General features: G+C 42.9%; 1 protein-coding gene across 1 annotated transcript in view; it reads left to right on the plus strand.

Annotated features, from left to right (window-relative positions):
- The window catches only part of SV2B (synaptic vesicle glycoprotein 2B), a 701,510-nt gene that overhangs the window by 550,762 nt on the left and 123,196 nt on the right, over window positions 1-27,552 (plus strand). The window contains exon 7 of the mRNA XM_085644488.1: window positions 27,076-27,186. Within this exon, the coding sequence (XP_085500614.1) occupies window positions 27,076-27,186 (111 nt within the window). The remainder of the gene's footprint in view (window positions 1-27,075; window positions 27,187-27,552) is intronic.

A 27,552-nucleotide genomic window follows, 5' to 3' on the forward strand; every position in this document is an offset into this window, starting at 1 on the left:
ATGAGCGCTGATGGAAAGTATTTGATATATATATATATATATTACCTACTGGCGGTCGCCAGTAGGTAGTTACAGTTAGGACCACGTTTCCATAGGAAATCCGCATCATTTTATTTTGAATAACTTTGGCGCCGGTTGACGAATCCTCGCGAATTTTTCAAAATAGGTGGGGCGCTACGCTCCGCTCCTACCCTGAAAGTCTCGGGGGGATTCGTCAAGCGGGGGCTGAGATAAAAGGGGGGTCCCAAAACGCGTTTTTCCCATGCATTTTTCCATAGGACCTTTAGACACAGCTACAGCCCGAACGGCTGAACAGAATTACTAGAAATTTGGCAGAGAGGTAGTCCTCAGGTCAAGGAAGTGCCTTTTGTAGGTTTGGTGTAAATCTGTTCAGTAGATTCTGAGAAAATAGCCTTTAAATCAATATATATATCTGAGCCAGTTTACGGTGCGCTTACGGTACGCTTACCGTACGCGTACGGTGGCGTGCGCGAGCGCGATTCTGATTGGCTTTTAGATCTTAGTAAACATTCGAATCGGCCGAAACCAGGAAGTGGCGGCCGCCATTTTCTCTCTCGCACTGAGAGTGATGATTAAAATACAAAGACCAAAAACATGTAAAGGGGCTGTTTGGACAGCTCCAAAACACCTAGCCATGTTGAGGGAGTCCCCAAAGATCCCCCAAGGCCAAAAACGGAATTTTTATTTTTTCGCTAATTTTGCCGATTACGCTTACCGTACGCGTACGGTAAAAAAATATATAAAAAAAAAAAATATCCACACTCACCCCACCCCGTGTGCAAATGGTGCCCGAAGGGCACCATTCGTGCACGGCTTATATGTGGTGTGAAAAATTAAAATATTAACTTTCAAAACGAAGTGCATCATATGTCCTCCATGTGCGCACGGTGCGCGAAGCGCATCGTGCGTACATGGCCCATCTAGCGTAACGTGGGCAGGCGGTGCACGTAGCACACCGCGTGCCCACCGTGCGTTCACGGCACTAACTGCGTAAAGTGGGCGCGCGGTGCGCGAAGCACACCGCGTGCTCACTGTGCGCGCACGGTGCGCGAAGCGCACCGTGCGCGCACGGAACGAACTGCGTTAAGTGGGCGCGCACGCCACGAATGGCGTAAAGTAACTTAGCATTTAAAAAAACGTACAAATTCACTGAAAAAACCATAGGTTTCACACACGTTATACTTAGGAATTAGCATTTAAAAAACCTTGCAAATTCACTGAAAAAACCATAGGTTTCACACATGTTATAGTTAGCGGAAATTTTACTGATAAAAAACCAATGAAATTCCCCCGTTATAGTTAGTGCAGGCAACTATAACTCACGCGACCGCAATCTTCTGCTGATGACATATGTTTTTTTATTAAAAAAAAATATTTGTAATATATGTATAGCTAAAAATGTATGGAAGAAGACATGGGCAAATAAGTGTCTAAATACAGTATTAGCATCAGCAGAAGATTGCGGTCGCGTGAGTTATAGTTGCCTGCACTAACTATAACGGGGGAATTTCATTGGTTTTTTATCAGTAAAATTTCCGCTAACTATAACATGTGCGAAACCTATGGTTTTTTCAGTGAATTTATATATATATATAGATATATACTGCTGCAAATTATTATATTTATTTATATAAAAATTGTGAAATGTATCCCTATTTATTTCCCACCTTAGTGGAAACATCTCCTACCTTAGTGGAAACATGACATTCTCCTTGGACGTGTCTGATACCTTCATCCTGAAACACTGTGCAACAATAACACTGATACCCTACTCTTATGTACTCGCTGGTATCTACGTTGTGCCCCTTGATAATGTTATTCACTAAGATAAACCCCACTCTGCATATCTCCTGCAAAGGTATTATTTCTCAAGAAAATAGTGACATCCCTATCTGCTCCTAACATAATATGCAATAATTCCTTTAGCTAATGGTACCTAAAACAGATCTGTGGTGTCCAATCTAGTTCCAGGAAGGCTTAATCAAGGCCCTAATTTAGTTCATCAGGAAATGTAATTAATACAAAGGAATTAAGTTGTTAAACTATTCTTCAACATTGCAAGCAGGTATTATATAACTATGTTTTTCCTATTTAGAATAAGTGGCACTGGAGTGTGCGTTTCCTTAACACGTGTCATTTGCCGTTGACCAAAATAGAAGCAAATCTGCTGAAAAGGAATATTTCCCTGTTCAATCAATTACAGCCCTGTTTAATATGATTATTATTATTATTATTATTATTATTTGTATTATTATTACAAGGGATATAGACTAAATGTACAACTTGCATTTAAGCAATTATAAATGTACATGTACACATTAGGAAATGCTGTACAGTCACAGTGGCTAACCTTAGATAAAAAAAATGCTTCAAGACTCCCTGCGTGGACATTTTACGTTCATTAGGGCTGGTCAGTTCTAAATAGAGAACTTGGCCTTTTGACCCTTAAACCTGTTGTCCCCTGTCTGAGGCAAGGCTATTTCCATGCGGGCATCACAGCTCAAAGTAACTCTCCTATTGACTGAAGGGGCATCCCTGCTCCGTGCCTGCGTGCCGATATTTTTTAAAGGTAGAATTTTTTATTCTAGCATCTAAAATATTTATTTCTAGCATCTAAAATATTGGCTCGAAATTTCAGTTTACAGAATGCCATAATTCGCTCAGAACTATCGTGCATTAAGGCGCGCAATGTAATTCTCATGTCTGTTCAGCTACTCTTTGCATAACTTTGTAAGTGCATTTCAGACTGCAGCCTGTGGGCCATATTAGGAGTCATATTTTAAGGCTGTCCCTAAGATTCAGTAATATTGTTATTGCTAGAGAAACTTAATATTCACCCTTTTAATTTGGTGCAAAAGTCGTGACATTCATCCTTTTTCTTTTATCCAAAATAATCAACTTATTTCAAACTTTCAAGACTATTTGTCTTTAAGGCACGTGCTTTTATGTGCTATTTTATTCAAATTTAAAACCTAGTTACCACAATCTTTGCTTGGCCCTGTCTTATTTATGTAGCTGTGTTTTATGACCGGCAGGTGTCAGCGTCTACACTTCTCAGGAGAGAAGGCAGCAGCTGGTGCTGGTAGTTAGCTCTGTTAATTCTATTAAAACCCAGGCATTCCAAGCCAGTCAAAATCTATTGCTTCTATTTAAACATTTTACCCATACAGCAGCCACTAATTACTCACCCAATGTGAATGCTTTTAATATTTAATATTATGTATCTAAGGAGAGTGCAAAGACTTTATTATTAGGATGAGCACTGAAAGTAAATGTTGTAAGCTCTGACTGCACCACTGACGGTGGTTCCAGTATAAATTTGTACACATGCTTTCAAAGTTTAGTTATATGAGGCTATGTATAATGCTCCCAGAATGCTCTCTTATGATATGCAAATATTTGCAGACGCTTGAAAGCAAGTGTGCTTATTCTTTGCTTTCAAAATAAAACGTTCACAAAAAAATGCAAGTAGGAAAAAACAATTCGCTAAACTACTGTAATATTTTAGTTACCATATCTTTGCAGCATTATTTAGTAACATGTTGATGTGTGCTAGTATTTCCCAAAAATATTCATAATGGAAAATCAGTTTAACCAGTTTAAATACAATTATAGAAAACAAAAATAAACAAGCATTGGCAAAGCCAAGAGGTCTGAAATTGGAGGTCCGTCTTTTTTTTCTTTCAATGCGTGACTTGTTTAGGCATGGTTTTTGTAAAACCATATCAGTGTTGGAGCTGCTGGGTCCTCACCATTCTAACAAGCATTGACAGAAGCAAAAATTTGGGTTTTTTGGTCTCAAAAAGTACACATTGCTACTGGAATTCTGGGCACTGTACAAAACTACTTTGTGTGTCAATATGCTCCTTGTGAAAGAGCAGAATAATGTCACTCACAGTGATGCCAGCTGATAGAGAGAGAGAGTGACAGGCAGAATTTTAATATACACAAAAGGTCATGGCTAACGGCAGGTCTAATTAGAAGCCCAATTATTATAGAAAGTCTAAAAAAAGAATGCATGGTATATATCCTTGCATATATACGGTGTTCTTTGAATTCACAAGAATTTACAGAAGCAGGCCAAGAAATACTATTCCTAGAAAATATTTGCGAACTGCATTTTTCCATGAGCAAATCTGGATGTGTAGATTTGCTCATGTGAAAATCTGAATGTTTCCAAGTTCACTTTTCCTGCAACCACTTTTTTCCTAACCCTGGAAGAAGTTTTACGTCTGCCACTGTCAAGAGTAAATTTCCAACCCATCTCATTATGAGAAAATATTAGAGAAGAATTGGTGAAAACCCTTAAACATGCACGTTTGTTCACAGACTCAAAAGGGCATTCCAACCCTGGAACTATTGCTTACTACTAACCTCAGCCCCAGTATGTAGACCTGCAGAAACGTGGCAACATAAGGGAATTGCTAGTATTCAAACCCTACTGTGGTATGAGCCCTGGCATAATCAGAGATGCTAAATCAGAACTCTTATTTAATGAGATTGCTGCCATAATTTGTCGCAGCATTGCATGGCACAAAAGGGACAAGTGGATTTTGTTACAGGACAAGTAAATTTATGAAGCAACCTGCCCCATGAACAAGTAGATATATATAATTCATTCTTACCTTTATTTGAATTTTTCTCTTCTGCCGGTTTTTTTAAACAGCTTTCTAGTGAGCTTACCATGATTTTCACCTGAGATCCGGTCTTATGAAATTTGCTTTTTACACACAATGTGCGCTTACACCCTGAAAGATAAATTCAAAAGGTCTCCTATAAGGGAAAGTTGTTAGGTAGTGGATAAAATGTGTTAAAAAAAGGAAAATCAACAGTAATAGACCAGCCAGAGACATCACATAAACCCATTTGCTTTTCTAATGCACTAATGCGCTCCATTTTTTATATAAATCAAAGAAACATTTCAAGGAAACATAGAGGTCCAGTACTGAAGATCAATACCCTATTTAAATGCAGTCATTCATCCATGACATAACTACGCATATTTCAAAATCATTTCCCTGTGTTTCGGTGCAACCCGCAAATCAGAAGCTCCACTCACTATATTCCGGGAGGGTTTCTTTTTGTGGGTAAAATCAATACCCCATCCTAGCATAGGGTCTCCTGCAATGGATTTTTATAAAACCCCCGAAGGGTCTAGCCATTTGTCAATATTTATTGACATAAAGTAACTTAGGGCCATATGTATCAAGGAAAATTGAGATCGCAATTGCCGAAATTCGCAGAATTTCGGCGTTTGCGATCGCAATTTTGCTAAGTGGTATGTATGAAGGCAAAACTGTGTGCAAAATAAGGAATCGCAAAATTTGCGATTCCTTATTTTGTAATTGCATTTAAGGAGTCGCAAATTTTGCGATTCCTTAAATGCAATGTAAGAAGCACCAGAAAAGTGCAATTTGGCCTTAAGGAATCGCAAATTACCACCAACTACAGGGTGGTGATAATTTGCGATTTGTTTCAAAAATGCATATTTTTGCATTTATCAAAGTGGCATGTGGCGCACACACATGCCCTTAGGGCATGTATGTGCGCCACATGTGCACCCATGCTCATTTCAGGGGTGCAACAGGGTATCCTTTTGACACCCTGGCACACTTGAAATTACATTCTCAATTTGCGATTCTCTAATTGAGAATCGGAAATTCAGAATGTATTCCCATTCATTCCTATGGGCCTCTAGGCCCATAGGAATGAATGGGGAGGTATTCCTTAATTGCGAATTGCAATTTGCAATTCGCAATTAAGGAATATGTAGGATTCGCAAAATTATTTGCAAATCCTACATACATAGCATTTTGCGATTCTCAAATAGCGATTCTCTAAAAATCGCTATTTGAGAATCGCAAAACCAAAGTTTTATACATATGGCCCTTAGTTACTTATCAGTCACCTGTTTCACTATTTCTTATATGTGTAGGTACACATAAATGATTCTCTTACCCAGGCTCTCCTGCAGTGTATGCCACATAACAATTAGTGTATTGATACAGAGAATATTGTAAAAACACTCTCTACAGTCCCCTGTCTATTTTAAATGCCAGTCAATGCCCCTGTTATTAATATTATGTCTTAAATACGCATTTGAAAGACTGAAAGGTCACTTGCAGCAAGGCAAGTTAGTTATTTAGCTTATAGCTCACTTACCGGCTGTTGACATCACAGTCCTCCAATGTCCCACTTTCTGACACCATTCTGATGGGGAAATACTGGCACCCTCCCAGGAGCAAATGAATGAAACACCATACATAGCAGGTTTACTCACAAACAGAGTGAAATTTATTTATTGGTACCAAAAACATGCATCATTTCTAATTAGCAAGGAAGAAGTCGGATCTGCCACCTTAGGGGCTCTCAGACTGCTTCTTTCCAGAGTGACAGGTTTCTAGGTGCTATATAGTTCAGTAATGCCATGTCAGCGGAACTAGAATAAGGCACCAAGCCAAATATGGCTAACATGGATGTGCAATGTCTTCACCATGCAAATTATAAACAGCCAGATATGGGCAGACCAGAAAGGCTGGCTGGGCACTGTGTAAGCAACTTGCACAACCAGATAAGGAAACTTATGATGACGTCAGGACAAGGAAAGTGATCTTTAAGGCTGATTCAGGATATCTGCTGGAAGCTTGTCCAGGCAAGGTCAGATAGGAAGCCCTTTGGAGCTCTGGGCCTCATGTTAGTGTGATATATCTAAGCATGATATCTTTTGAAGTGCATACATATGAATTTAAATGGATATACATATATATTTTGCAACACAAGGAACCATTCAAATAGTTACAGGGAGAGAGGGCTCTCGAAGCTTGTTGTGTCATTGTATCTAAAACTGAATGTCAGCCAACAGACCCTTGGAGTTATTTCTGGTGTCCTGGGGTCAAGGCAGGCAGGTCCAGTGTTCATTCAGGTTTTTCAGAAAGCATGGCAGTCCTTCTTCTGAGTCTTAACAGGTCCAGGAGTGTTATGAGGAGAGGCCTACATTTATGCCCACTGCCAGTCAGTGAGTGGAGGATAATCCTTTGCCAACCCCTAAACAAGTTCTAGTCAGTTCCTTCCCTCCCACTGAGTTTGGAACCATCCAGACAATAGAGGCAAAAGAGTGGCAGACCAAATGTGTGAGCTTTGTCGGCCAGTGACAGGGTAGGCATCCTTTGAAGTTCAGGAAGGGGCTAGGCACATTCTCCAGACCGTATTGTCAATTGAGAACACCCTCTCCCCACACCCAGAACCCTTTTTCCACTGTTCATCTCACCACAGGTGAGCCATCAGTGGTCAGGTGACAGCTGTGCTCTGGCAGGAAAGCCTTGTAGATGTAGGCAAGAAAATGACAACCTTTTAAAAACGTAATTCCCAAAATAGTAATATAAGATCCAACTTGAGCATTAAGTTTGATTTGAAATTCCTTTTAAAATGAGGACTTACAATATTTTTTAAGCTATTCTCAAACTAAATGTAGCACCTTTGCCACAGTGAAAAATAACGTTGGATGTTGTTCACCACCAGTACAAGAAAAAAAACATTAAATATACATCTTACTTTTGAAGAACATGCACCCTGCCCTTTGGGCTTATAAGGCCTACTTTAGGGTTTAGTTATAAGCATTTAAAAGGAAGGTTTGGGCCAGAGAAAAGGTTTATTTTGCAAGGTCTAAATGGCAGTTTAAAACTGCTCACCCAGGCTCCTGTGGCAGGCCTAGAGACATGCCTGACAGGACTACAGTAGTGAGTGACACAATGAGTGCTGAGTCCACTAGTAACATTTAATTTGCAGGCCCTGGGTAAGGGTAGTACCACATAATGAAATGTACCATTAGGTACTAAAGGAGAACACAGGCAATGTATCTTTGGTTAGCAGGGTTACAGTGCATAGAGACCTATGGCCAACAAAAACAGGGTTCAGTAGGAAGGCAGGAAGAGCACATTTCCGCCAGCTACTGCTTGGAGTCTAATGACTTTAAGCCAATATGGTGTTTCTCTGCACCCAGAGCCAGCAACCAGCTGTGCATGTGGCACTGATCAAAGAAAGAATGAATACTGGGAGAGGTAGTCTGTACAAATAACCTTAAAGCGCTGCCTTTTCCTATCATTTTCTAATTGAACCCTACTTGGTATTCCTATATCTGCCAGTTGCTTTCTTCAAATAAAAGATGGGTCTAGGCCTTGTAAGGTCTTCATTAACTCAGTAGGCTTGTCTTATTATAAAGCAAGTACTTGTACCAAAATGGTGGGACAGCCTTCAAACGTGTTTGCAGACACATTTCTAAGACTCAACATTGAGAAAACTGAGTTTCCCTTCATTACACCTAAGTCTAGTAACTGATTTGGAACAACTCTTCACAAAGAACACATTGTCGTGTAGTTTCTATAAACCTATATAGGATCTGCGCATTTAGACAACATTGTGTTAGACCGGACATCCTTGGCGTGGTTTTCCCTGACTTTTTGGCCTCTACCTCCTGTGTTTTTGATGCTGTGCTGGATTTCTTTTTTGCTGGCTTAGATGCTTTGGGCAGTTTGTCACTGCTGATCAGTGTCAAAGTGCAAGTGCTCCATGTGTAAATTGATATTGTGATTGGTTCTCCATGATTGGCATATTTGTTTTACCAGTAGGTCCCTAGTAAAGTGCACTAAGTGTGCCAGGGCAGATAAATCAAATGCTTCTCGTGGGCTTGCAGCACTGATTGTGACACTCACATGAGTAGCCCTGAAAAGGTGTCTCAGGCCTGCCTGCGTGCAGTTTGTTAACTGTCATGTCGACCTGGCCAGTGTACCCACTTGCCAGGCCTTAACCTTCCCTTTTCTTACACATAGGACACCCCTATGGTATGCCCAAAGTACCCCCATGGGCAGGGTGCAGTGTATGTGAAATGTAGGAAATGTACTGCTGTGTGTAACATGTCCTGATAGTGAAATACTGCCAATTTCGTTTTTCACTATTGAAAGGCTATATTGCCCATAGGTCAGAATGGGGAATGCTTTGTAACCTTTTTACAAGCATATTTTCCAATAGGAGTAAGATGAGAAAATGGAGTTTGGTATCCCTGAACTCAGAATGTAATAACACATCTTTTAGTAAAGGCGGTTTTTAAAATGTGTGTTTGAAAATACCACTTTTAGAAAGTGGCTATTTCCTTGTTCAACCTTCCTGTGTGCCTTCTCCCGGTTGTGGATTGACTGTCTGGCTGTGGAGTGACAGGGGCTGGGATGGCTCCAGGAGTCTGAGTGAGTCAGCAGTATGCTGAATAGGCCTGATCTGCATTTGGAGTGGTGGGAGGAGTAGCACCTGTACCTGAATAGGGCTGTGCCTGCCTTCCACAATGCGAGCTCCGCCCCCCTCCTGTGTGTCTGGAGCCAAGGCCAACACTAACAAAGAAAGTTATAGTGCACTGGCAAAGTGCCCCCAGAACTGGTTTGAACTGGGCTCAGAGCCCCTTGCACAAAGAGAACAAAGACATTTTGGGGTATAATTACTAGACCTAAAACCCCTGAACTTTAGATCAGTCCTGGATTTCAAGAGGAACCTTGGCCGAGGAGAAGAGCTGAAGAGACTGAGTAGAAGTACAGCCCTTGCTGTGTGTCTGGGGTTGGCCTGCAGTTGCTGTTTCGGCCAAGGAAAGGAGAAGGACTTTGCTGTGTTGTGTGTCCCCTGCTTGAAGAAGATCTCCAAGGGCCTGAAGTGAGCTGGCCTCCTGTTCAGAAGTCTCAGGGATACAAAAACTTCACCCCCAGCTCCCCTGAATTCTGCTGTTGTGAGTTCTGACCTGCCTTGAGGTGCCTGTGCCAGTTTTGGGCCTCTGGAGGTTGCTGCTGTTGTTTGGGAGCTAGAAGAAAGAAGAAGCATGAAGAAAATGATGCATCGCTCCTCTTGCGGTATGTTTCAAAGACGCATCTCGACGGCGTGAGAAGATTTCCATCGCATTGTGGTGCCGTTGCAAAGACCGTCGCAGCGCCTGTTGCCGCTGCAAGAAACCGAAGCATCGAGGGATCACGGCTGACGAGGACCAACGCCGTGCAACGTCACCGCATTGATCGCCGCCGCATCCTGAAGATCCACGCATCGTACCTGTGCGAGACGCTTTCCCGACGCATCACCTGCGGACCTGAACCAGCACGAAGACTTGACGCATCACTCTCCCGTACAGACCAGAATCGATGCAACCCGTCTGCTACGTGCAGTGGGGCTGTCACATCGTCACCTCAGGGTCTCAGGAGTGTCGCATCTCTTTGTTTTATGATGCTGCAGCTGTTTGGCTTGGGAACTTTTGTCGCATCTACAGGTACTTTGGTGAAAAGTCACGCATCCATAGATTTCTATGGTACAAGTTCTTGAACCCTTTTGAAAGTCATATTTTTAACTTTGTATGTTGGATTTTTGTCGTTTTTATCTTGTTAAGTTTAGATAAAGATACTTTATTTTTCTAAACTGGTGTGGTGTCCATTTGTGGTGTTTTCACTGTCTTACTGTGAGTGTTGGTACAAATACCTCACACATTGTCTTTGGGATAAGCCTCATTGCCTTTGGGATAAACCTGTCTGCTTGTGCCAAGCTACCAAGGGGGTGAGCATGGGTTATCTAAAGTGTGTATCTACCTTACCCTGACTAGAAGCAAGGATCCCTATTTGGACAAAGGTACCTACCTCTGCCAACTAGAGACCCCCATTCTAACACATAGTCTGTGGGATTGGTGTCCCGACTGATTTCAGACACCCTCACCGGGTATGTGCGCCTGTATACCAGCTAGCTCACAGTGCCACTAGACACCCCTCTTACCAAGGAGAGAATAGTTCTTGACAACTATCGAACATGACAACTCTGTCCCATCAGGGATCGCGGAAACAGTACAGTACATTTTGTTCAGTCACTCATGCTCACTTTGTCTCAGAAAGATACACACAATAAACGATGGAGACGTTTTCAATAAGCATTTATTGAACCAGCGTCATTCTAGTGTAAAATCGGTGTGCTGAAACATCTATTAGACAGAAACAGATATAAACAATTATAAACACCAACAGAGTATAAGGATGGTAGATTTCTACCATAGTGCTAAAACAATGAGAATAGGCAGGTATGAAAATACATGACAGTAATACTTCGTACTCCTACGATGTGACCCTAACTAGATGTACCTAAGTGTACCTAGCATGTATGTAGGTGTAGAGCCAAGAATCCCTCTAGGATAAAGTCAACCCCATTACCTGAAGTGAGAGACTGTGGGACCTCGTTTTGGTCTCGAGATGGACAGTTATGTGGGCCAATAAGATGCACAATTTTAGATCCCCTGAGGAAGTGGATAGCTTTCTGGCACATAGCAAACCCCCAGCTAGTTGAGGGTTTACTTAAACGTTTTTGAGGGAGTTCAGCTTTTGCAATGATGATAACTTTTCATTTTTTTTCATTTAGAGGTTAGTGGGTTCTGGCTCAAAGTGGCAAATTTTAGTTGCCAATGAGTGGCCAGGGAGGGTTCCCTTGGGTGGAGTGGGTGGGGAGGAGGGCACTGCATGTGTGTGGGTGAGGAGCATAGGGAAAAACAAAAACCGTGACAGGGACCTCATGTGACTTAATGGCCTGTAGATCCAGCTGTGGGTGGAAACATGACTATGATGGGGGTAGATCAGGCCCTGAGGGGGTCCCTTGAAATTCGTTGTTGGAAAGTGAATGGCCTGAGAGTCAAGAGAAGACAAGGCCTGGTCTTGCAATATCTTAAGGAAAGCTCAGCTGGGATTCTCATGCTCCAAGAGACCCACCTCTTATATTCAGAGTGTAAGGCGCTGTTCGACAAGCAAAGATGGGTTGATAATATGGTAGTTTCTGATCAACAATGTTGCTCGAAAGAGGTGAACATAATCTTTAAAATAAATGTAGGAGTGGAGCTTATCAAGGCACAGGTGGATGATAGAGGACGGTGGGCAATAGCAGAGGTGAGGCGCCAGGGTTCTAAATTTACGCTAGCTAACTACAGTGGCCCCAACGAGGATGATATCACTCCTCTAAATAATCTTTGTATGGCTCTGGCAGATTTTGAAGCCCCCTTGATATTAGGCACAGACTTCAATGCGCTTTTAAACAATACAAAAAAATCGTGAGAAGCGGACACTCGTACTCAAGGACACTATAGGAGAAACAGATGCGACATCGCCGCTCTAAATTACGGTGACAGACCACTATTCTGGATCTGTTGTTTGGGACGCATAACAATACTGCCCTCACCTACATACCGTGTGGGTTGGAATTATCACCACACTCTAATACCATATCAACACAGGACTCAGGAGCCTTGAAAAAGTCGTGGGGTTAATCCCCATGCTGGCGACGAAACACGTGTTGGCTTGTAACCTGTAGATAAAGACTGAGAACAAAAGGAGCGAAAAAGAAGAATAAAAGAACAAAAGAAACATGTTCTAAATACTTGTTGCACTGTCTTGACTTACTGTAGCTACAGCTGTCAAACCCTTATACGAAATGTGTGCTGGGGCTGTTGTTTTTTTGTACTGAAAGTGTGGCATAGGCTGCACAAGTTTGGGGAGGCTGGTGTTTCTCCCTACCTTACAGCACCTTTAGACAAATACTTGCATATACACTGATAGTGGGTGAAATCACCTCTGTAGCGCTATTTCCCTAAAAAGTATACCACTGTTCAGTCGCAATTGCCTCTTTTAAACAATAAGCTAGATAGATCATCTCCTGGGTACTCAGATTACGTCACCACGGGTTAAAGCCCATCTTTCTGCAATATTTAAAAATCTTAATCTTTGTGATGTTTGGTGGAAAAAAATGGGTGCTGACAGGGATTATTCTTTTTACAGCAAGAAAAGCAGCCATTTTTCCCGAATTGATTATATATTTATTGAACTACCGGAATTAAGAAAAGTTAGGTTAATAGAATATCTACCCATCCATCTCTCTGATCATGGGGCTCTAGCCTTAAACTTAGAACTCCTCTCAGAGCTCATTTTGAGGAGATGGACCCTGAATAGGAGACTTCTCCTACAACCTTTCATCCCAGATATGATAAAGAGGGAATCAGCCATATTTTTTCAGCATAATCTGTGTTCTACATAGTGTGGGATGCTTTTAAGGCCTGGCTGAAAGGGACTTTAAGGGGTGCTGCTGCGGGCTGGGCAAGATCTGATAAAAGGGAGATGGCTGATATGGAGAAGCAGCTAGCTGTGACATAGGCAGCTTTAAAGGTTGGGCAGGTTTCTGGTGCGGAGAAATAAAGTTTACTGGGGAAGGTTGAAGACCTCCAGCTGAAGTTCAGACTCAAAACTGAAGAGATCATACTTCAGAAGTGGGAGGTAAGCAAAATGAGGGATTTCGACCAGGGTGAGAATTGTGGCAAACTTCTCGCTATGAAGAGCAGAGTAGATAGATCAAGCAATTATATTAGCAAGATTAGGGTGGGTAGTTTAGTCATGGAGGATAAAGAAGATATTGAGCAGGCTTTTATAGAATTTTTTCAAAGCTTATATCGTGAGGATCTTTCGGTTGAGGAAGACACCATAGATCAGTGTCTTGCGGGGAAACAGCTTCCAAAGCAGAATCCGAACAGACAAAAAAAGCCCACCCAAGATATCACAGGGAGTGAGATATTCGCCGTCCTAGACCAAGCTAAGAAAGAGAAAGCTGCAGGACCGGAAGCAATCCCAATGGAGGTCTTTGTTTTAATGATCAATGAAATTGTTCCAGTCTGGCTGAAACTGTTTAATTAAAATCTTAGAGGCACTTCCCCCTTACCTGACTTATGGAGTGAGGCTGTGATCACTCTGATTTTGAAGCCGGGAAGGATCCAACCTAGTGCCAGTCTTAGCGGCCTATGTCATTACTAAATTGTGATTATAAGGTCTTTGCAGGGATACTGAATGTACAGCTTTGTACATTTGTAGGGCCAATAATTCATGAAGATCAATAGGGCTTACTCCCGGGCAGGCAGATGTTGGATTTGGTTTATACCCTCATTGGTTCAATCGATCTGGCATCTGTACAGGGCGTCCCTCTTTCAATCATAACCGTCGATGCAGCAAAAGCCTTCGACCGAGTCAACTGGCACTAACTGAATAGGGCCTTGAAGGCTTTTGGCTTTTGTGACATCTTTAGGGAGGTTCTGAAGAAAATATATAAAGCCCTTCAGGCTCAGATCTTGGTTAATGGCAGCCTTACTGCGGCGGTTACAATAGAGCGTGGTACAAGGCAGGGGTGCCCGTTGAATCCCATTCTTTTTGATTTGTATATTGAGCCCCTGGCCCAGAGTTTGAGACAGAATAAAAATATCATCCCCTTCCTAGTAAATGGGTTTACGAGGAAGTTAGCATTGTATGATGATATTTGATTTTATAATCATCAAACGTCAATCTTACTATATCCGAGCTACTTACCGAAATTCAGGTTTTTGATGAGGTCAATAATGACAAAACAGAAATCATGGCCTGGAACACCGCAGCTCATGGGGCGAGGCTTTCCAAGGCTCTAATATACCTTGGAGTAATAATAACCCAGGATCTTAAAGATATCCCCAAAATAAAATTGGAGAGAGTTTCTAAGGAGGTGGATGTTCTTTTGAAAAGAAGGCAGAACATCCCTCTATCTCACTATGAGGGTGTCAATCTGATTAAAATGTGTGTTCTTCCTAAGTATGCCTACCTTTTTAATAACATCCCCCTGGAATTTGACCAAGGTGAACTACTTAAAATACATGGTAAGATCTCCTCTTTCATCTAGGCAAGCAAAGGGATAAGGTTATCCTGGAAAAAACTAAGGCCTAAACTCTCACACAATGGTATGAGATTGCCAGATCTTCAGCTGTACTGCTGGGCATACCAATTAAAGAATTGTAGGATGCTACTTCTTATGCCAGATAGTTCTCTGATCGGCAGCATGTCTAAAGATATGCTGCTGTATTCAGATATGGTAGGTTTTATGTATAAATTTGGCGCTCCTAAATGTTTTTTTAAAGTACGAAAAAGATTCTGTATGCAGCGGCCAAGTTGTGTTCAGATTGCCGGGTCTGTTTGGGATTGTCCTATTAGAGTGAATGGGCACCAGAGTGGGACTCCTGAGCAACACCAGAGTGTCTTTTAGATGCTCTAGTCCAGCCACTAAAAGATGCGGGTGTCACCCACTGGAAGGACATAGTGGACGGCAACAAGTGTTTTTCCTGGGATTTCTGGAGGAATCTTACTAGTGGAGCTCTCTCCAGATTGAAGTTCTGCCAAATTTCATCATGGTGTAAGAGGCAACACTGGCTCTCCCCGGAGGACAATTCCATGGAAGATGAGTTACAGGATCTGACGCCGAAAAAGAAGGAAGTAGCACAGTGGTATAATCATCTCCTTGCTGCTGCGGATAGGAAGTTGGAACATCCATACTTGGTCTGGGAGAACTACTTGTCGAGCGAGGAGCTGTAAAATCTTTGGCAAGTATCTATAGACACACTTTATCCATTGATTAAATATGCTGCATTAAGAAGAAACCACATTTTTACGCTCCACAGGATATACTGGTCCCCACTCAAACTTTCCAAAATAAAGGGCAATGAAGAAGCAAGGTGCATGAGATGTGGTGCCCAGAAGGCAGATGATATTTATGTGCTTGCTTCCTGCCCCGTGATTCAAGAGTTCTGGGGTAATGTAGGTAAGACTAAATCTGATGTACTGGGCATTGATATTGAGGTCAGCCCTTCTCTTATGTTGTTTGGCACTGTAGTGAGGCCCGAAGGGATGTTGAGCCTCACAGGGTTACAGAATAAATTGGTGTTTTATTTGGTCCTTTTGGCAAGGAGGCAGATCTGTAAGTTATGGCGTCAGGCGGTACCCCCAACCTGGAGAGCCTGGTGGAACTCAGTGAGATATTACAAGGATTTAGATCAGAAGGTTATTGTATATGGAGAAAGAATAGATCTTGGGTTATTTTGGAATTTGTTACATCACTTTGATCCTGATTAGGCTACCTTATATTGTCCCATGATTAAATCTCTTGGTCAGCTCCTGATGTGTGGTGCGGGTGGCTCTCGTAAGTACCTCCGCTGAGAGTGGTCCCCCAAGTTACAAGCAACAGGGGTGGATCAGACTGAGAGGTTGCTTTAGCTACAGAGGTTATATGAGGACAAAAAAAAAAGGTATTTATTGAACCAGCGTCATTCTAGTGTAAAGTTGGTGTGCTGAAACATCTATTAGACAGAAACAGATGTAAACAGTTATAAGCACCAACAGAGTAAAAGGATGGTAGATTTCTACCATAGTGCTAAAACAATGAATACAGGCAGGTATAAAAATACATGACAGTAATAATTCATACTCCTACGTTGCGACCCTAACTAGAGGTACCTAAGTGTACCTAGCATGTATGTAGGTGTAAAGCCAAGAATCCCTGTAGGATAAAGTCAACCCCATTACCTGAAGTGAGAGACTGTGGGACCCCGTCTTGGTCTCGAGGTGGACACCCGTGAGGGATGTCAGACCACAGCGAGCTGGAGTGTCTGCGTGCCGGAACCTCAGGGTCTCACATCAGTGTGTCAGAATGGAAGTCCTTTTTCTCCTCTCCCTGCCTCAGCAAAGATATGGTGTATATACACCCAAAGTGGTACCCTCAGGGGTTCTACTTTGCTGTGTCATGTCGGACTTAGGATGACAGAAGGAATGACCCGTTTACATAGTTATTTTGCAGGAGATGGTAGTCCTTCTGAGTTTCCAAGAATCCTCAAACATAATGGATGAAGGTTGTTTTCAGGGAAACCCCCACATCCTGTAAGCAGTACCGTAACTAGGTAAAAGGTCAGTCCCAAGAATCGTTATGTATTGTAATGGTAGGGGAGAATATATGTGAAAAGTTAGTTGGTTCCCTGAGTCTATATTGGGGTACCTAAACGAAACATAACAATATTAAAGACTTCTCTCCTTCCCTCTGCCTCATAGTGAAATTGTTAGGTTTTTGGACACTCCTGTGTCATTAGTTCCCCAAAAATAATGATAAGCACCTAATTTTTAACTTCATTTTTCATATTAAAAAAATAAAAAATGCATGTGCCTGATCATATTAGAATGATGCTTTCGATGAGCTTGTGGGACTGGTGGTGCATACCTAATTCTGGACCTCTGATGTATTGATTCACCTCTTTTTTCTGGGCTTCTGGGTCAGTGACCCGATGCATGTTGGGCCATAGTAATGGACGGTAGCGGCTGATCCATCTTAACTTCTTCCTAGTGCCTGCTTCTTCTCAGTACTTAGGGGCTTGTCCTACCCAGAGGTGGTGTATGTGTTCTTGATGTGCTTTGATTTCTTCTGCTGCAGAGTCACAAAGAATCAGGGATGGAGGAAGAGGCCAGCTAGTGCGTCTAGGCAGCAGAAAGTACAGATGCCATTTCAGTGTTTTCTTCACAAACTGATGTTGGTGGAGTGTTCCTTCACATGGCTTTTTGTTCAAAACGAGATGGGAAACTTTCACAGTACTTTCTTCACTAGATGCCCTAAAGCAAAATGGAGGATTACCTTTCTGTCAGTTTTGTAAGTATTTGGCCTGTGTATGAGGGAACCTAGCCATAATGCATTAGAGTGCTTCATAGTCAAAGGCAAGCATATAGTCATTGTTTGATGGGAGAGGTAGCTGGTTATTGGTTTATTACTGCATTGTGATGTAGTGTTCTTTTAAAAAGTAAGCCTTCAACCCTTTTGTAAATTGGAGTAGCACTGGGGGCATCCATATGGATACAATGAAGCTTTTCCAGATCCTGGGATCATTAATGGTTAAAACCGGCTGCCTTGTTTTTTTTCCTTTTTAAACTTCTTAGTTTTCATTCTGATAGTGGCATGGCTATTGGTGTGCTGAGTGCCACAGGAGATGGTGAGCTTGTCCGCAAGCTATGTGAGCGTGCTAGTCATTATAACATTGTAAATGATGCAGCTGGTTTTCAAGATGGTATGGGCAGCAAGGAGAGCCTATAATGTTCCACCAGAATGGTGATAACTTGATGATATTTTATTTGGCCCTGAATGAGACGTGCTGCTGTGTGCAGGATGACCATTAGGGATGCTAGTACAGAGTCTGGGAGGACATGAATCAGGATTTTATTAGCATCCAGATGCGAGAGCACAAGAAATTGAACAGCAGTGCTGAAGTTGCATTCTGTAAGAAATTATTTCCCTTTCTTTAGAAGAAAGAGATGATACCAGGCTGAATTGTTTTCTTTGTAATGTGTTCCTTGAGGGTGAATGCGAATCAAAGTGACTTTGCATTCAGTGAAAGTTGGGGCTAGAAAAAATCAAGGTTCATGTTGTTGAGCCAGGTCTGCACTGTTTCTTGTTTGTTCTTCTTGGCAAATAATTAGAATTCTGCCTTTGTGGGATTGGGGTTCAGATATGTAGGACATCCAGGTCTGGATGCGGTGCAGGCAGTGTTTGAGACGTTGGATGTCTGAACGACAGGATACTTTCAACTAGATTTGCGTATCAGCAGTATATTGGTGAATCGGATGCTGTTATCTATGAGCATAGCCCACAGGGGTTCCAGGTTGAGGTTGAAGAGTGACAGGAGACAGTATAGAACAATGGGAACCCTTAAATGATCGTTATTTTTTGGAAGCTGGAAGGGCCTTTGTGCATGAAGTGGTGTTGATTGACAAGATGAGATGAGATGTTTATTCTGAATATAACAGCCTTCCAGTTCCGTCTCAGCTGTTTTTGGACTGTTCATTATGTTGTACCTTTTTCTTTATCTTCAATCAACTGGTGCCTGGCCTGGAGGTTTTTTTTTGTGTTTTGCCACTTTTGCCTTTTAACTCCAAAGTGACTCTTCCTAAGTGAGACCAGTTTTTTCGATGTGTTTATGAAGTGTGGTAAGACACTGTGGTTACTGAAGGGAGTTGCCCTTTCCTCGGGAAATCCAATGTAAAGACTGATTCAGTGATACTCATGCTCTGCTATTGATGCAGTCAACAATTTGGTTATCTCTCTCCTAGAGATTGGCAATGTTATCTTGGGAGTGATGCCTCAGTCTGTGTTCATCGCACTTGAGGCCTTATAGTATTCTAAAGCCAGACTCATATCTTAAATAAGAAGGTTTGAGTGCACCCCTCCACCATATACTGACTACCCATTAATGCAGGAATCAGATTTCAAATAGCCTTCCTAGCTTGCAAAGCCTTGAACTTGAACAAAGACACCTATTTGTCAAGTCTGCATGCGATCTGAAGAGGTCAAGAGGACTTAGTCACAGGGACTCATTGTACTTTAAAGTATCAAGATTCCAAACTGCTCAAGCTTTAACCCAGTCTTTTACTGGAGCTGTCACTGATTTCTGGAACATACTCCTTGATGGATGGATGGATGGATGAATGAATGAATTAATTAATTAAATTTGTGGAGCGCACAAATACCCATAGGGATCAAGGTGCTAAAGACTCAAAACCCAACACAGAAAAGTGACACAGAAGACCCTTTCAGTGAAAATGCATGTTTTAAGATTCCTGAACAGCAGTTGATTGTCCATAGGAGGATGAAATGAGGTGAAGTTTTCCAAAGTTTAGCTTAAGTAAATAATCTGCCACCCCATCTATTACTCTGGATTCTGGGCACAGCTACAAACTTACTCACGGCTGAGCAAAGGGGCCTGCTATGTACATGCCATTGAAAAGTAGATCTAAAAAATGTCAGATGAAATTGTGTGAGGCCTTGTGCTCAAGGCAAAGAGCTTCAAACACAACTATTTTTCTACTGAGAGCCAATGCAGATTATTAATCTCCTGAGAGATCGACTGACATTTAGGAATGTCAATAATAAGCCAAGGAGCTGCATTTTGCACTGCCTGAAGCTTATTGAGAGAGCATTGATTGATGTTGAGATACTGTGGACTCCATTATTCTAGGGAGGAGGATTCCAGAGCAAATACTACCTCTTGCCGTGATGCATTAGGAATGTAAGAAAAAAAAATTCTTTAAGGATCGTATTATATTGAAGAACGCAGAAACAGTATGACTAACTTGGCAGTCAATGGTAAGCTTGTGATCAACATTTACCCCACATTTTTCTTCAACCTAACTGGTGGGGGTGGGGGGTGCCAAAGACCTCTGCCCTTCAGCGAATTATCCAAATGGAATGCTTGCTACCAAAAGTAACAACCTCCATCTTGTCAGAATGTAATATTAGGTAATTATTAATCTTCCAGCCACTCATACAATTCTTGAAGTTAAGAGCACCAAGTGAACATCATCTGTAATGATAACAATAATTTGGGTGTTGTCCACATAGCACAGCACTTGGAGACCAAAGGACTGCATCACTCTGCAAGGGGTGAAACATATAGTTTAAACAACGTGGGAATTCAGGATGATTTTTTAGGAACTCCCCAGGGTAGAGAAAATGGTTTGGAAAAAATCTGTATGTACATGATTGATTGGGTCCTTTCTGATAGAAAGGATTCAAGTAAGTCAAGTGCCTTGCCCTTGATTCCTAGATGAGAAAGATGAGAAACCCAAAGTGTGGGAGACACAGGGTCAAAGGCTACAGACAGATCTAGCATGAGAAGTGCAACAGCCTCACTGCCGTCCATCACAGATGTGATGTGGCCTACAGCTGCCACCAGTGCAGATTTAATGCTATGCTCACTTCTGAAGTTTGTTTGAGATGGATCTAAGAGCTTGTGGCTATCAATAAGAGATGTGAGAAACTTATTGAGATGTATTTCAAGAATCATAGCAGGTGTGGGCAACAAAGATACAGGGAAGAAATGTTTAAGTTCCTTGGGATCAATGTTAGGTTTTTTTTAACCCCTTCGCTGCGGCGGGAATTCTGCCGCAGTGCCGGGGGGTGCGGGGGGCAGCGCGGTGGCGCTGTGCTCATGACGGAGCCACTCCGTCATGAGCCACGGTTGAGCTGTGCTCATGATGGAGCGGTTCCGTCATGACTCCGCCCAGTTGCGTTGTCCCCCCGCACAGGCGGGGAAACAGCGCCGCGTAGGGGGAGCGGCCGCCAACGGTCGTGGCATGACGGAATCGCTCCGTCATGAGCACACGGCAACCGTGGCTCATGACGGAGCAGTTCCGTCATGAGCGGGGAAGGGGTTAATGAGAGAAATTACAATAGCTTCTTTCCATGACTTTCAAAAACAACCAGACACTATAACAGAGTTGAGCATAGGTTTCAGGTGATTGCCAATTAATATCAGGAAATGCAACGTGTCCCGCCTAGAAATTATGCCATCTTTCTGCTCACGTTTCTTAAGTTGCCTTCTTTCTGTAACATAGTGACTTTTAACATACATTTGTTTACGTGTCGGTGCAGGATAGGATTCATCAAAACTCCATTTGTTTACATTTCAACTTTGTAGGCATAATATCATGACACCTTGAACATTCAGTGTGATGTATAGAGTTCACTGTACAATTGTCATGGATTACTTTTGCCCAGTAGGCGACAATATTATCTAGGTAACATAAACAATTGTGGCCTGACAAAAACCTTGAAATGCCAACATGGGCACTGTGTATTATATATACAAACACAGTTCCTCGTTAAAATCAGAGGAGCACTTCGCTGACACTGCTAGGTCGCGGTATATTGGAATTACAGCTCAGCGGATTCCTTTCATCTCCACAAGGAATGTCTCGCTCTACACCAAGACAGACAGCCTGATGATACTTACCCACAGGTAATGGGGAGTTGGGTCGCCCGTCAGGGATTCTTTGCAGATAACCCACCCTAGGCTAAAGGAGGTTAGGAGCACACTACAATATATTATTATATACTACATATATGCCAGCATATATTCATTGTTTTAGCACAATAGTGAAAGTATTCATTCACTCCATTGTTCTTATCTTGCTGATTTTGGTAATATGTTTTGTTCTATTATTAATTGCAGCAAACATATTCTACTCAAGAATCTCACTGCTTCAATAAATATTGAAACTCCAGGTTGCATTTCTTGTGTATTTCAATTGGGTATGCATAAGAGTCTGAGCAAAAAGGTTCTAGATCTGTTACCACAATTTTCTTGGGGAACAGGGTTGTCATGTGCTGAGGTTGCACACACATTTGTTACCCTGCAAGGGTAGGCATTCAGATCGTGCACTGTGAGCTAGCAGGATTGTAAACCAACATATTCTGATGGTGTGTAGAGAATCAGTCTGGCACAATCCTGACGTTTATGTTGTCCTACAAATGCACAGTTTTATATTAGGAGATACAAACTGTACGACAGAGCAAAATGCAAGGTCTTAGGAGGACAGGGATTGATCGGTGTTAGACCTGGCATCCTTGGTGTGGTTTCCCCTCACTTTTTAACCCCTTCAGCGCGGCACGGATTTCCGCGCCGCGCTGAAGATTCCGTGCGCGGGCGGGGCCATGACGGAGCGGTTCCGTCATGCGCACAGCGCAACCGACGCACGTGACGGAACCGCTCCGTCACAAGCGTCGAACGGGTTAACTCTACCTCCTGTATTTATGGCACTGTGCTGGGTTTTGTTTTTGCTGCTTTAGATGCTTTGGGCACATTGCCACTGCTGATCAGTGCCAAAGTGCAAGTGCTCCCTGTATAAATTGTCATTGTGATTGGTTATCCATGATTGGCATATTGGTTTTACCGGTAGGTCCCTAGTAAAGTGCACTGAGTGTGCCAGGGCTGGAAATTCAAATGCTACTAGTGGGCTTCCAGCACTGATTGTGCCACTCACATGAGTAGCGCTGAAAAGAGGTCTCAGGCCTGCCACTACAGTGCCTGTGCGCAGTTTGTTAACTGCCATGTCGACCTGGCCCGTGCACTCACTGGCCATGCCACTGGAATCAAGCTATCCTGGCTGAAGAGGGGTGAAACCCCGAACCTGGTCCTAGGATGCTTGTTTCCAGTCCAGAGAGGACTTGGCTTGCCAGTTCGGACTGAACTGTACCCATGAAGCACAGGGTCAAGACTGATTTGCATATGGCTGGGTTCAAACTGGAACGGCATGATGAGCAAAAAAACGATGGATTTAGGCCCAGATCTCTGTACTGGGGTGAATATATGACATTGTTCTGCATTCTGTCCATCAACTGTTATTTTTGCATTTGTCACCCCAAGTGGGAAGGGTATGCCCAGACGTGGGTCCCATGCTCTCCATGCCACTGGAATCAAGCTATCCTGGCTGAAGAGTGGTGAAACCCTGAAACCGGTCCTAGGATGCTTGTTTCCAGCCCAGAGAGGACTTGACTTGGCAGTTCAGGCCAGACTGTACCCATGACGCACAGGGTCAAGACTGATTTGCATATGCCTGGGTTCAAACTGGAACGGCATGGTGAGCAAAAAAACGATGGATTTAGGCCAAGATCTCTGTACTGGGGTGAATGTATGACATTGTTCTGCATTTTGTCCATCAACTGTTGTTTTTGCATTTTTCACCCCGAGTGGGAAGGGTATGCCCAGACTTGGGTTCCGTGCTCTCCATGCCACTAGAATCAAGCTATCCTGGCTGAAGAAGGGTGAAACCCCGAAACCGTTCATAGGATGCTTGTTTCCAGTCCAGAGAGGACTTGGCTTGGCAGTTCGGGCTGGACTGTACCCATGAGGCACAGGGTCAAGACTGATTTTTATATGGCTGGGTTCAAACTGGAACGGCATGGTGAGCAAACAAATGATGGTTTGAGGCCCAGATCTCTGTACTGGGGTGAATGGATGACATTGTTCTGAATTCTGTCTATCAACTGTTGTTTTTGCATTTGTCACCCCGAGTGGGAAGGTTATGCCCAGACGTGGGTCCCGAGCTCTCCATGCCACTGGAATCAAGCTATCCTGGCTGAAGAGGAGTGAAACCCCGAAACAGGTCCTAGGATGCTTGTTTCCAGTCCAGAGAGGAATTGGCTTGGCAGTTCGGGCAGGACTGTACGCATGAGGCACAGGGTCAAGACTGATTTGCATATGGCTGGGTTCAAACTGGAACATCATGGTGAGCAAAAAAGCAATGGATTTAGGCCCAGATCTCTGTACTGGGGTGAATGTATGACATTGTTCTGCATTCTGTCCATCAACTGTTGTTTTTGCTTTAGATGCGTTGGGCACTTTGCCACTGCTGATCAGTGCCAAAGTGCAAGTGCTCCCTGTATAAATTGTCATTGTGATTGGTTATCCATGATTGGCATATTGGTTTTACCAGTAGGTCGCTAGTAAAGTGCACTGAGTGTGGCAGGGCTGGTAATTCAAATGCTACTAGTGGGCATGAGTAGCACCGAAAAAAGGTCTCAGGCCTGCCACCGCAGTGCCTGTGCACAGTTTGTTAACTGCCATGTCGACCTGGCCCGTGCACTCACTGGCCAGGCTTTACCCTTCAGTTTTCTTACACATTGGACACCCCTATGGTAGGCCCATGGTACCACTCTGGGCAGGGTGCAGTGTATGTGAAATGTAGGACATGTACTAGTGTGGCTAACATGTCCTGATAGTGAAATACTGCCAATTTCGTTTTTCACTATTGAAAGGCTATCTTGCCCATAGGACAGAATGGAGATTGCTGTGTAAACATGTTTGCCTCCACATATTCCCTTAGGAGCAAGATAGAAATTTGGAATTTTGGTATCCTTGAACTCAGAATTTAATAACACATCTTTTAGGGTGGATGGTTTTTAAATTCAGTGTTTGAAAATAGCACTTTTAGAAAGTGGCTATTTTCATGTTCAACCTTTCTGTGTGTCTCTGCCTGTTTGTGGATTGACTGTCTGGTTTGAGAGTGACACGGGCTGGGGTGGGTCCAGGAGTCTGGGTGAGTCAGCACTAGGCTGAATAGACCTATCTGCATTTGGAGTGGTGGGAGGAGTAGCACCTGGGCCTGTATAGGGCTGTGCCTGCCTTCCACAATTCTTGCTGCACCCACTGCTGTGTGTCTGATGGCCCTGGCCCACACTCACAAAGGAAGAAGATGTGCCCTGGCAGAGTGCTCCAAGAACTGGTTTGGACTGAGTCCAGGACCCCTCACACATAGAGAACAAAGACTTTTGGGGTATAAATATGAGAGCTGAAACCCCTGAACTTTAGACTACTTTGTGATCAAGAGGAATCCTGCCAAAGAAGATCAGCTGAAGAGAATGAGGAGAAGTACTGCCCTTGCTGTGTGCCTGGGGTTGGCCTGCAGTTTGCTTCGTCTACTGAGGAGAGGACTAAGGGACTTTGCGGTTTTCTGTGTCCCCTGCTTGAAGAATGACTTTGCTGTGTGCTGTGTCCATCTAAAGAAAAGTATTCAAGGGCCTGAGAAGAGCTGGCCTCCTGTTTCTGAAGTCCCAGGCACAAAAGGACTTCACACCCAGCTTCCCTGAACTTCCTTGCTGGGAGTTCCAGTCTGCCAGGAGGGCCTGTAACTGTGTGTGAGGCCTTTTTGCTGTTGGGAGCTGGCAACACAACGAGAAAGAAGCGTGATGCTGCTGCATCAGCCGCTGTAGCATCATCGAGGAAGCGTGACGCCGCTGCCGCTGTTCGCCGTCGCATCACCGGAGAAGTGAAGTGTGACGCCGCCACAGAGGGTGCCGTCGCATCACCGGAGTAGCTTGTCGCAGGGCTGTTGCATCTCTGAGGAAGTGTGCCGCCGCTGATTGCCGCCGCTAAACCGTGTCGCCGTCACCGAGGCTGTCGTTGCATCACGAGAGAAGCGTGTCGCAAGGCCTGTCCAGGCTCAGACAACCACCAGGTTCGCCACACGGCTGGTGGGTGTGCACGCATCACCTCAATGTTGTCGCATCGCAACATGGACTCCATCTTATAGCATCGGATCCGGAGCGCAGGAAGAATCAACGCATCGCCTTCTCTGCGCCCCTTTTGTTTGTTTTGTGTTACACATCCCAGGTAATTTGAGGCTAAAGTGTTGCATTGATCATCTACAAGTTTATTTTTGCAACAACCCTTTTTAAAGACATTCTACTGAGTTTCTGTGTGTTGGATTTTTGTCGTTTTGGTCTTGTTTAGTTTAGCTAAAGATATTTTATTTTTCTAAACTGGTGTGGTGTTCATTTGTGGTGTTTTCACTGTGTGACTGTGAGTGTTGGTGCAAATACTTTACACATTGTATTTGGGATAAGCCTGTCTGCTCATGCCAAGCTGCCAAGGGGGTCAGCAGGGGTTATCTAAAGTGTGTATCCCCCTTACCCTGACTAGAAGCAAGGGTCCCTATTTGGTTAAAGGTACCTACCTCTGCCAACTGTAGACCCCCAGTTCTAACAATCGGGCATACTGACTTTATGTTGTGCATAAGGGCTTCAACTTGGGGAGTAGAAAGGGGGGGGGCTAAGCAGGATGGTGGCATTACATGTCTCTACAGCACAATCAACCCGGTCCAGCTGAATATTGGTATTAATATCAACAAATTCTGAATAAATTTGATTTATCTTAGTATGTACAAAAGCTGGCAATTTATCACAAAAGCCTGAGAACCATCCAAGTGGACTGGATTATTGGAATAGGAGCGCATATTAACCATTTTAAACTGTTCTTTCAAAGGATTGTGAGCATTGTTAATTTTAATAATACAGTATTTTGATTTTGCCTCAAGAATAGGATGTTTTAAGTGAAGGATTAAAGACCTGTTCTTTTCTCTTTCAAGAGGTTCATAGCTTGCCCGACATTTCTGTTCTTGCCTTCTGCACTTAAATTTCCAGATCCTAAGGTCATCTAAAAACCAGAGAGAAGTAGGTTTATTTCTAAGATGATTAACATACATTCATAACAAGGTTTAGCATATATCCTTGCAATGTTGCCCCACAAGTACATTCCTTCCCAAGGAAGCCAGAGAAAAGTTAACTATGCACACGAGGGCCCAGACTATGATTTGCGTGTGAATTTAGATCATTTCATAGATTCATCAGCGAGTGCAGTGCATGCACACAAAATAATCATGCATTTTTCTGCAATGTGGCAAGTGCTCTTGTTAATGCGTCCTAGTTATACTAACTAAACCAAACCAACATTAGGCACTATTTTCTAATAATATATTTAATTCTGTAATTGTATGAATAGAAAATGATCTGGGCCACTGTATTCTTCACTTATTTGAAGTAATTCATGCCATTTTGACTCATGATATATTTTTTCCTTTTCAGGTCGCTCACATCAAGACTCCAAAGCAAATGGATGAGTTCATTGAAATCCAGAGTTCAACAGGCACTTGGATCCAGCGTGGGTTTGTCAGATTCACGACCACTGTAAAGCAGGTACCACAGACAGTGAGGTTTTCTGTTTTCTTTCTCGTTTTTAATCCTCATTATACAGTGGGAGCGGCCACCAAGTGTACCTTTTTCAATGTCTAAAGAGAAACATATAAGTGTGCTCCTTGATAGTAGAGGCCCAAAACATGTGTTGGCACGTTTATTCCCATAAATGTAGGTTTTGCTACGTATTTCCTACACCAAAACCTACTTTTTGTGGATTTTAACCTGCTTTTATTAACTCTTAAACTGTACAAAGAAAAACTTGTGAATTTGACATAGGTGAAGATTTACAAAATCCCTCAATGAATTAGATGTTCAATTTCTTTAACACTAAAACACTCAAAACCTAATTATTTTGGTTTTCTTTGA

This window comes from Triturus cristatus, chromosome 3_1 (genome assembly GCF_964204655.1).
Source record: "Triturus cristatus chromosome 3_1, aTriCri1.1, whole genome shotgun sequence".
Classification (NCBI taxonomy): domain Eukaryota; kingdom Metazoa; phylum Chordata; class Amphibia; order Caudata; family Salamandridae; genus Triturus; species Triturus cristatus.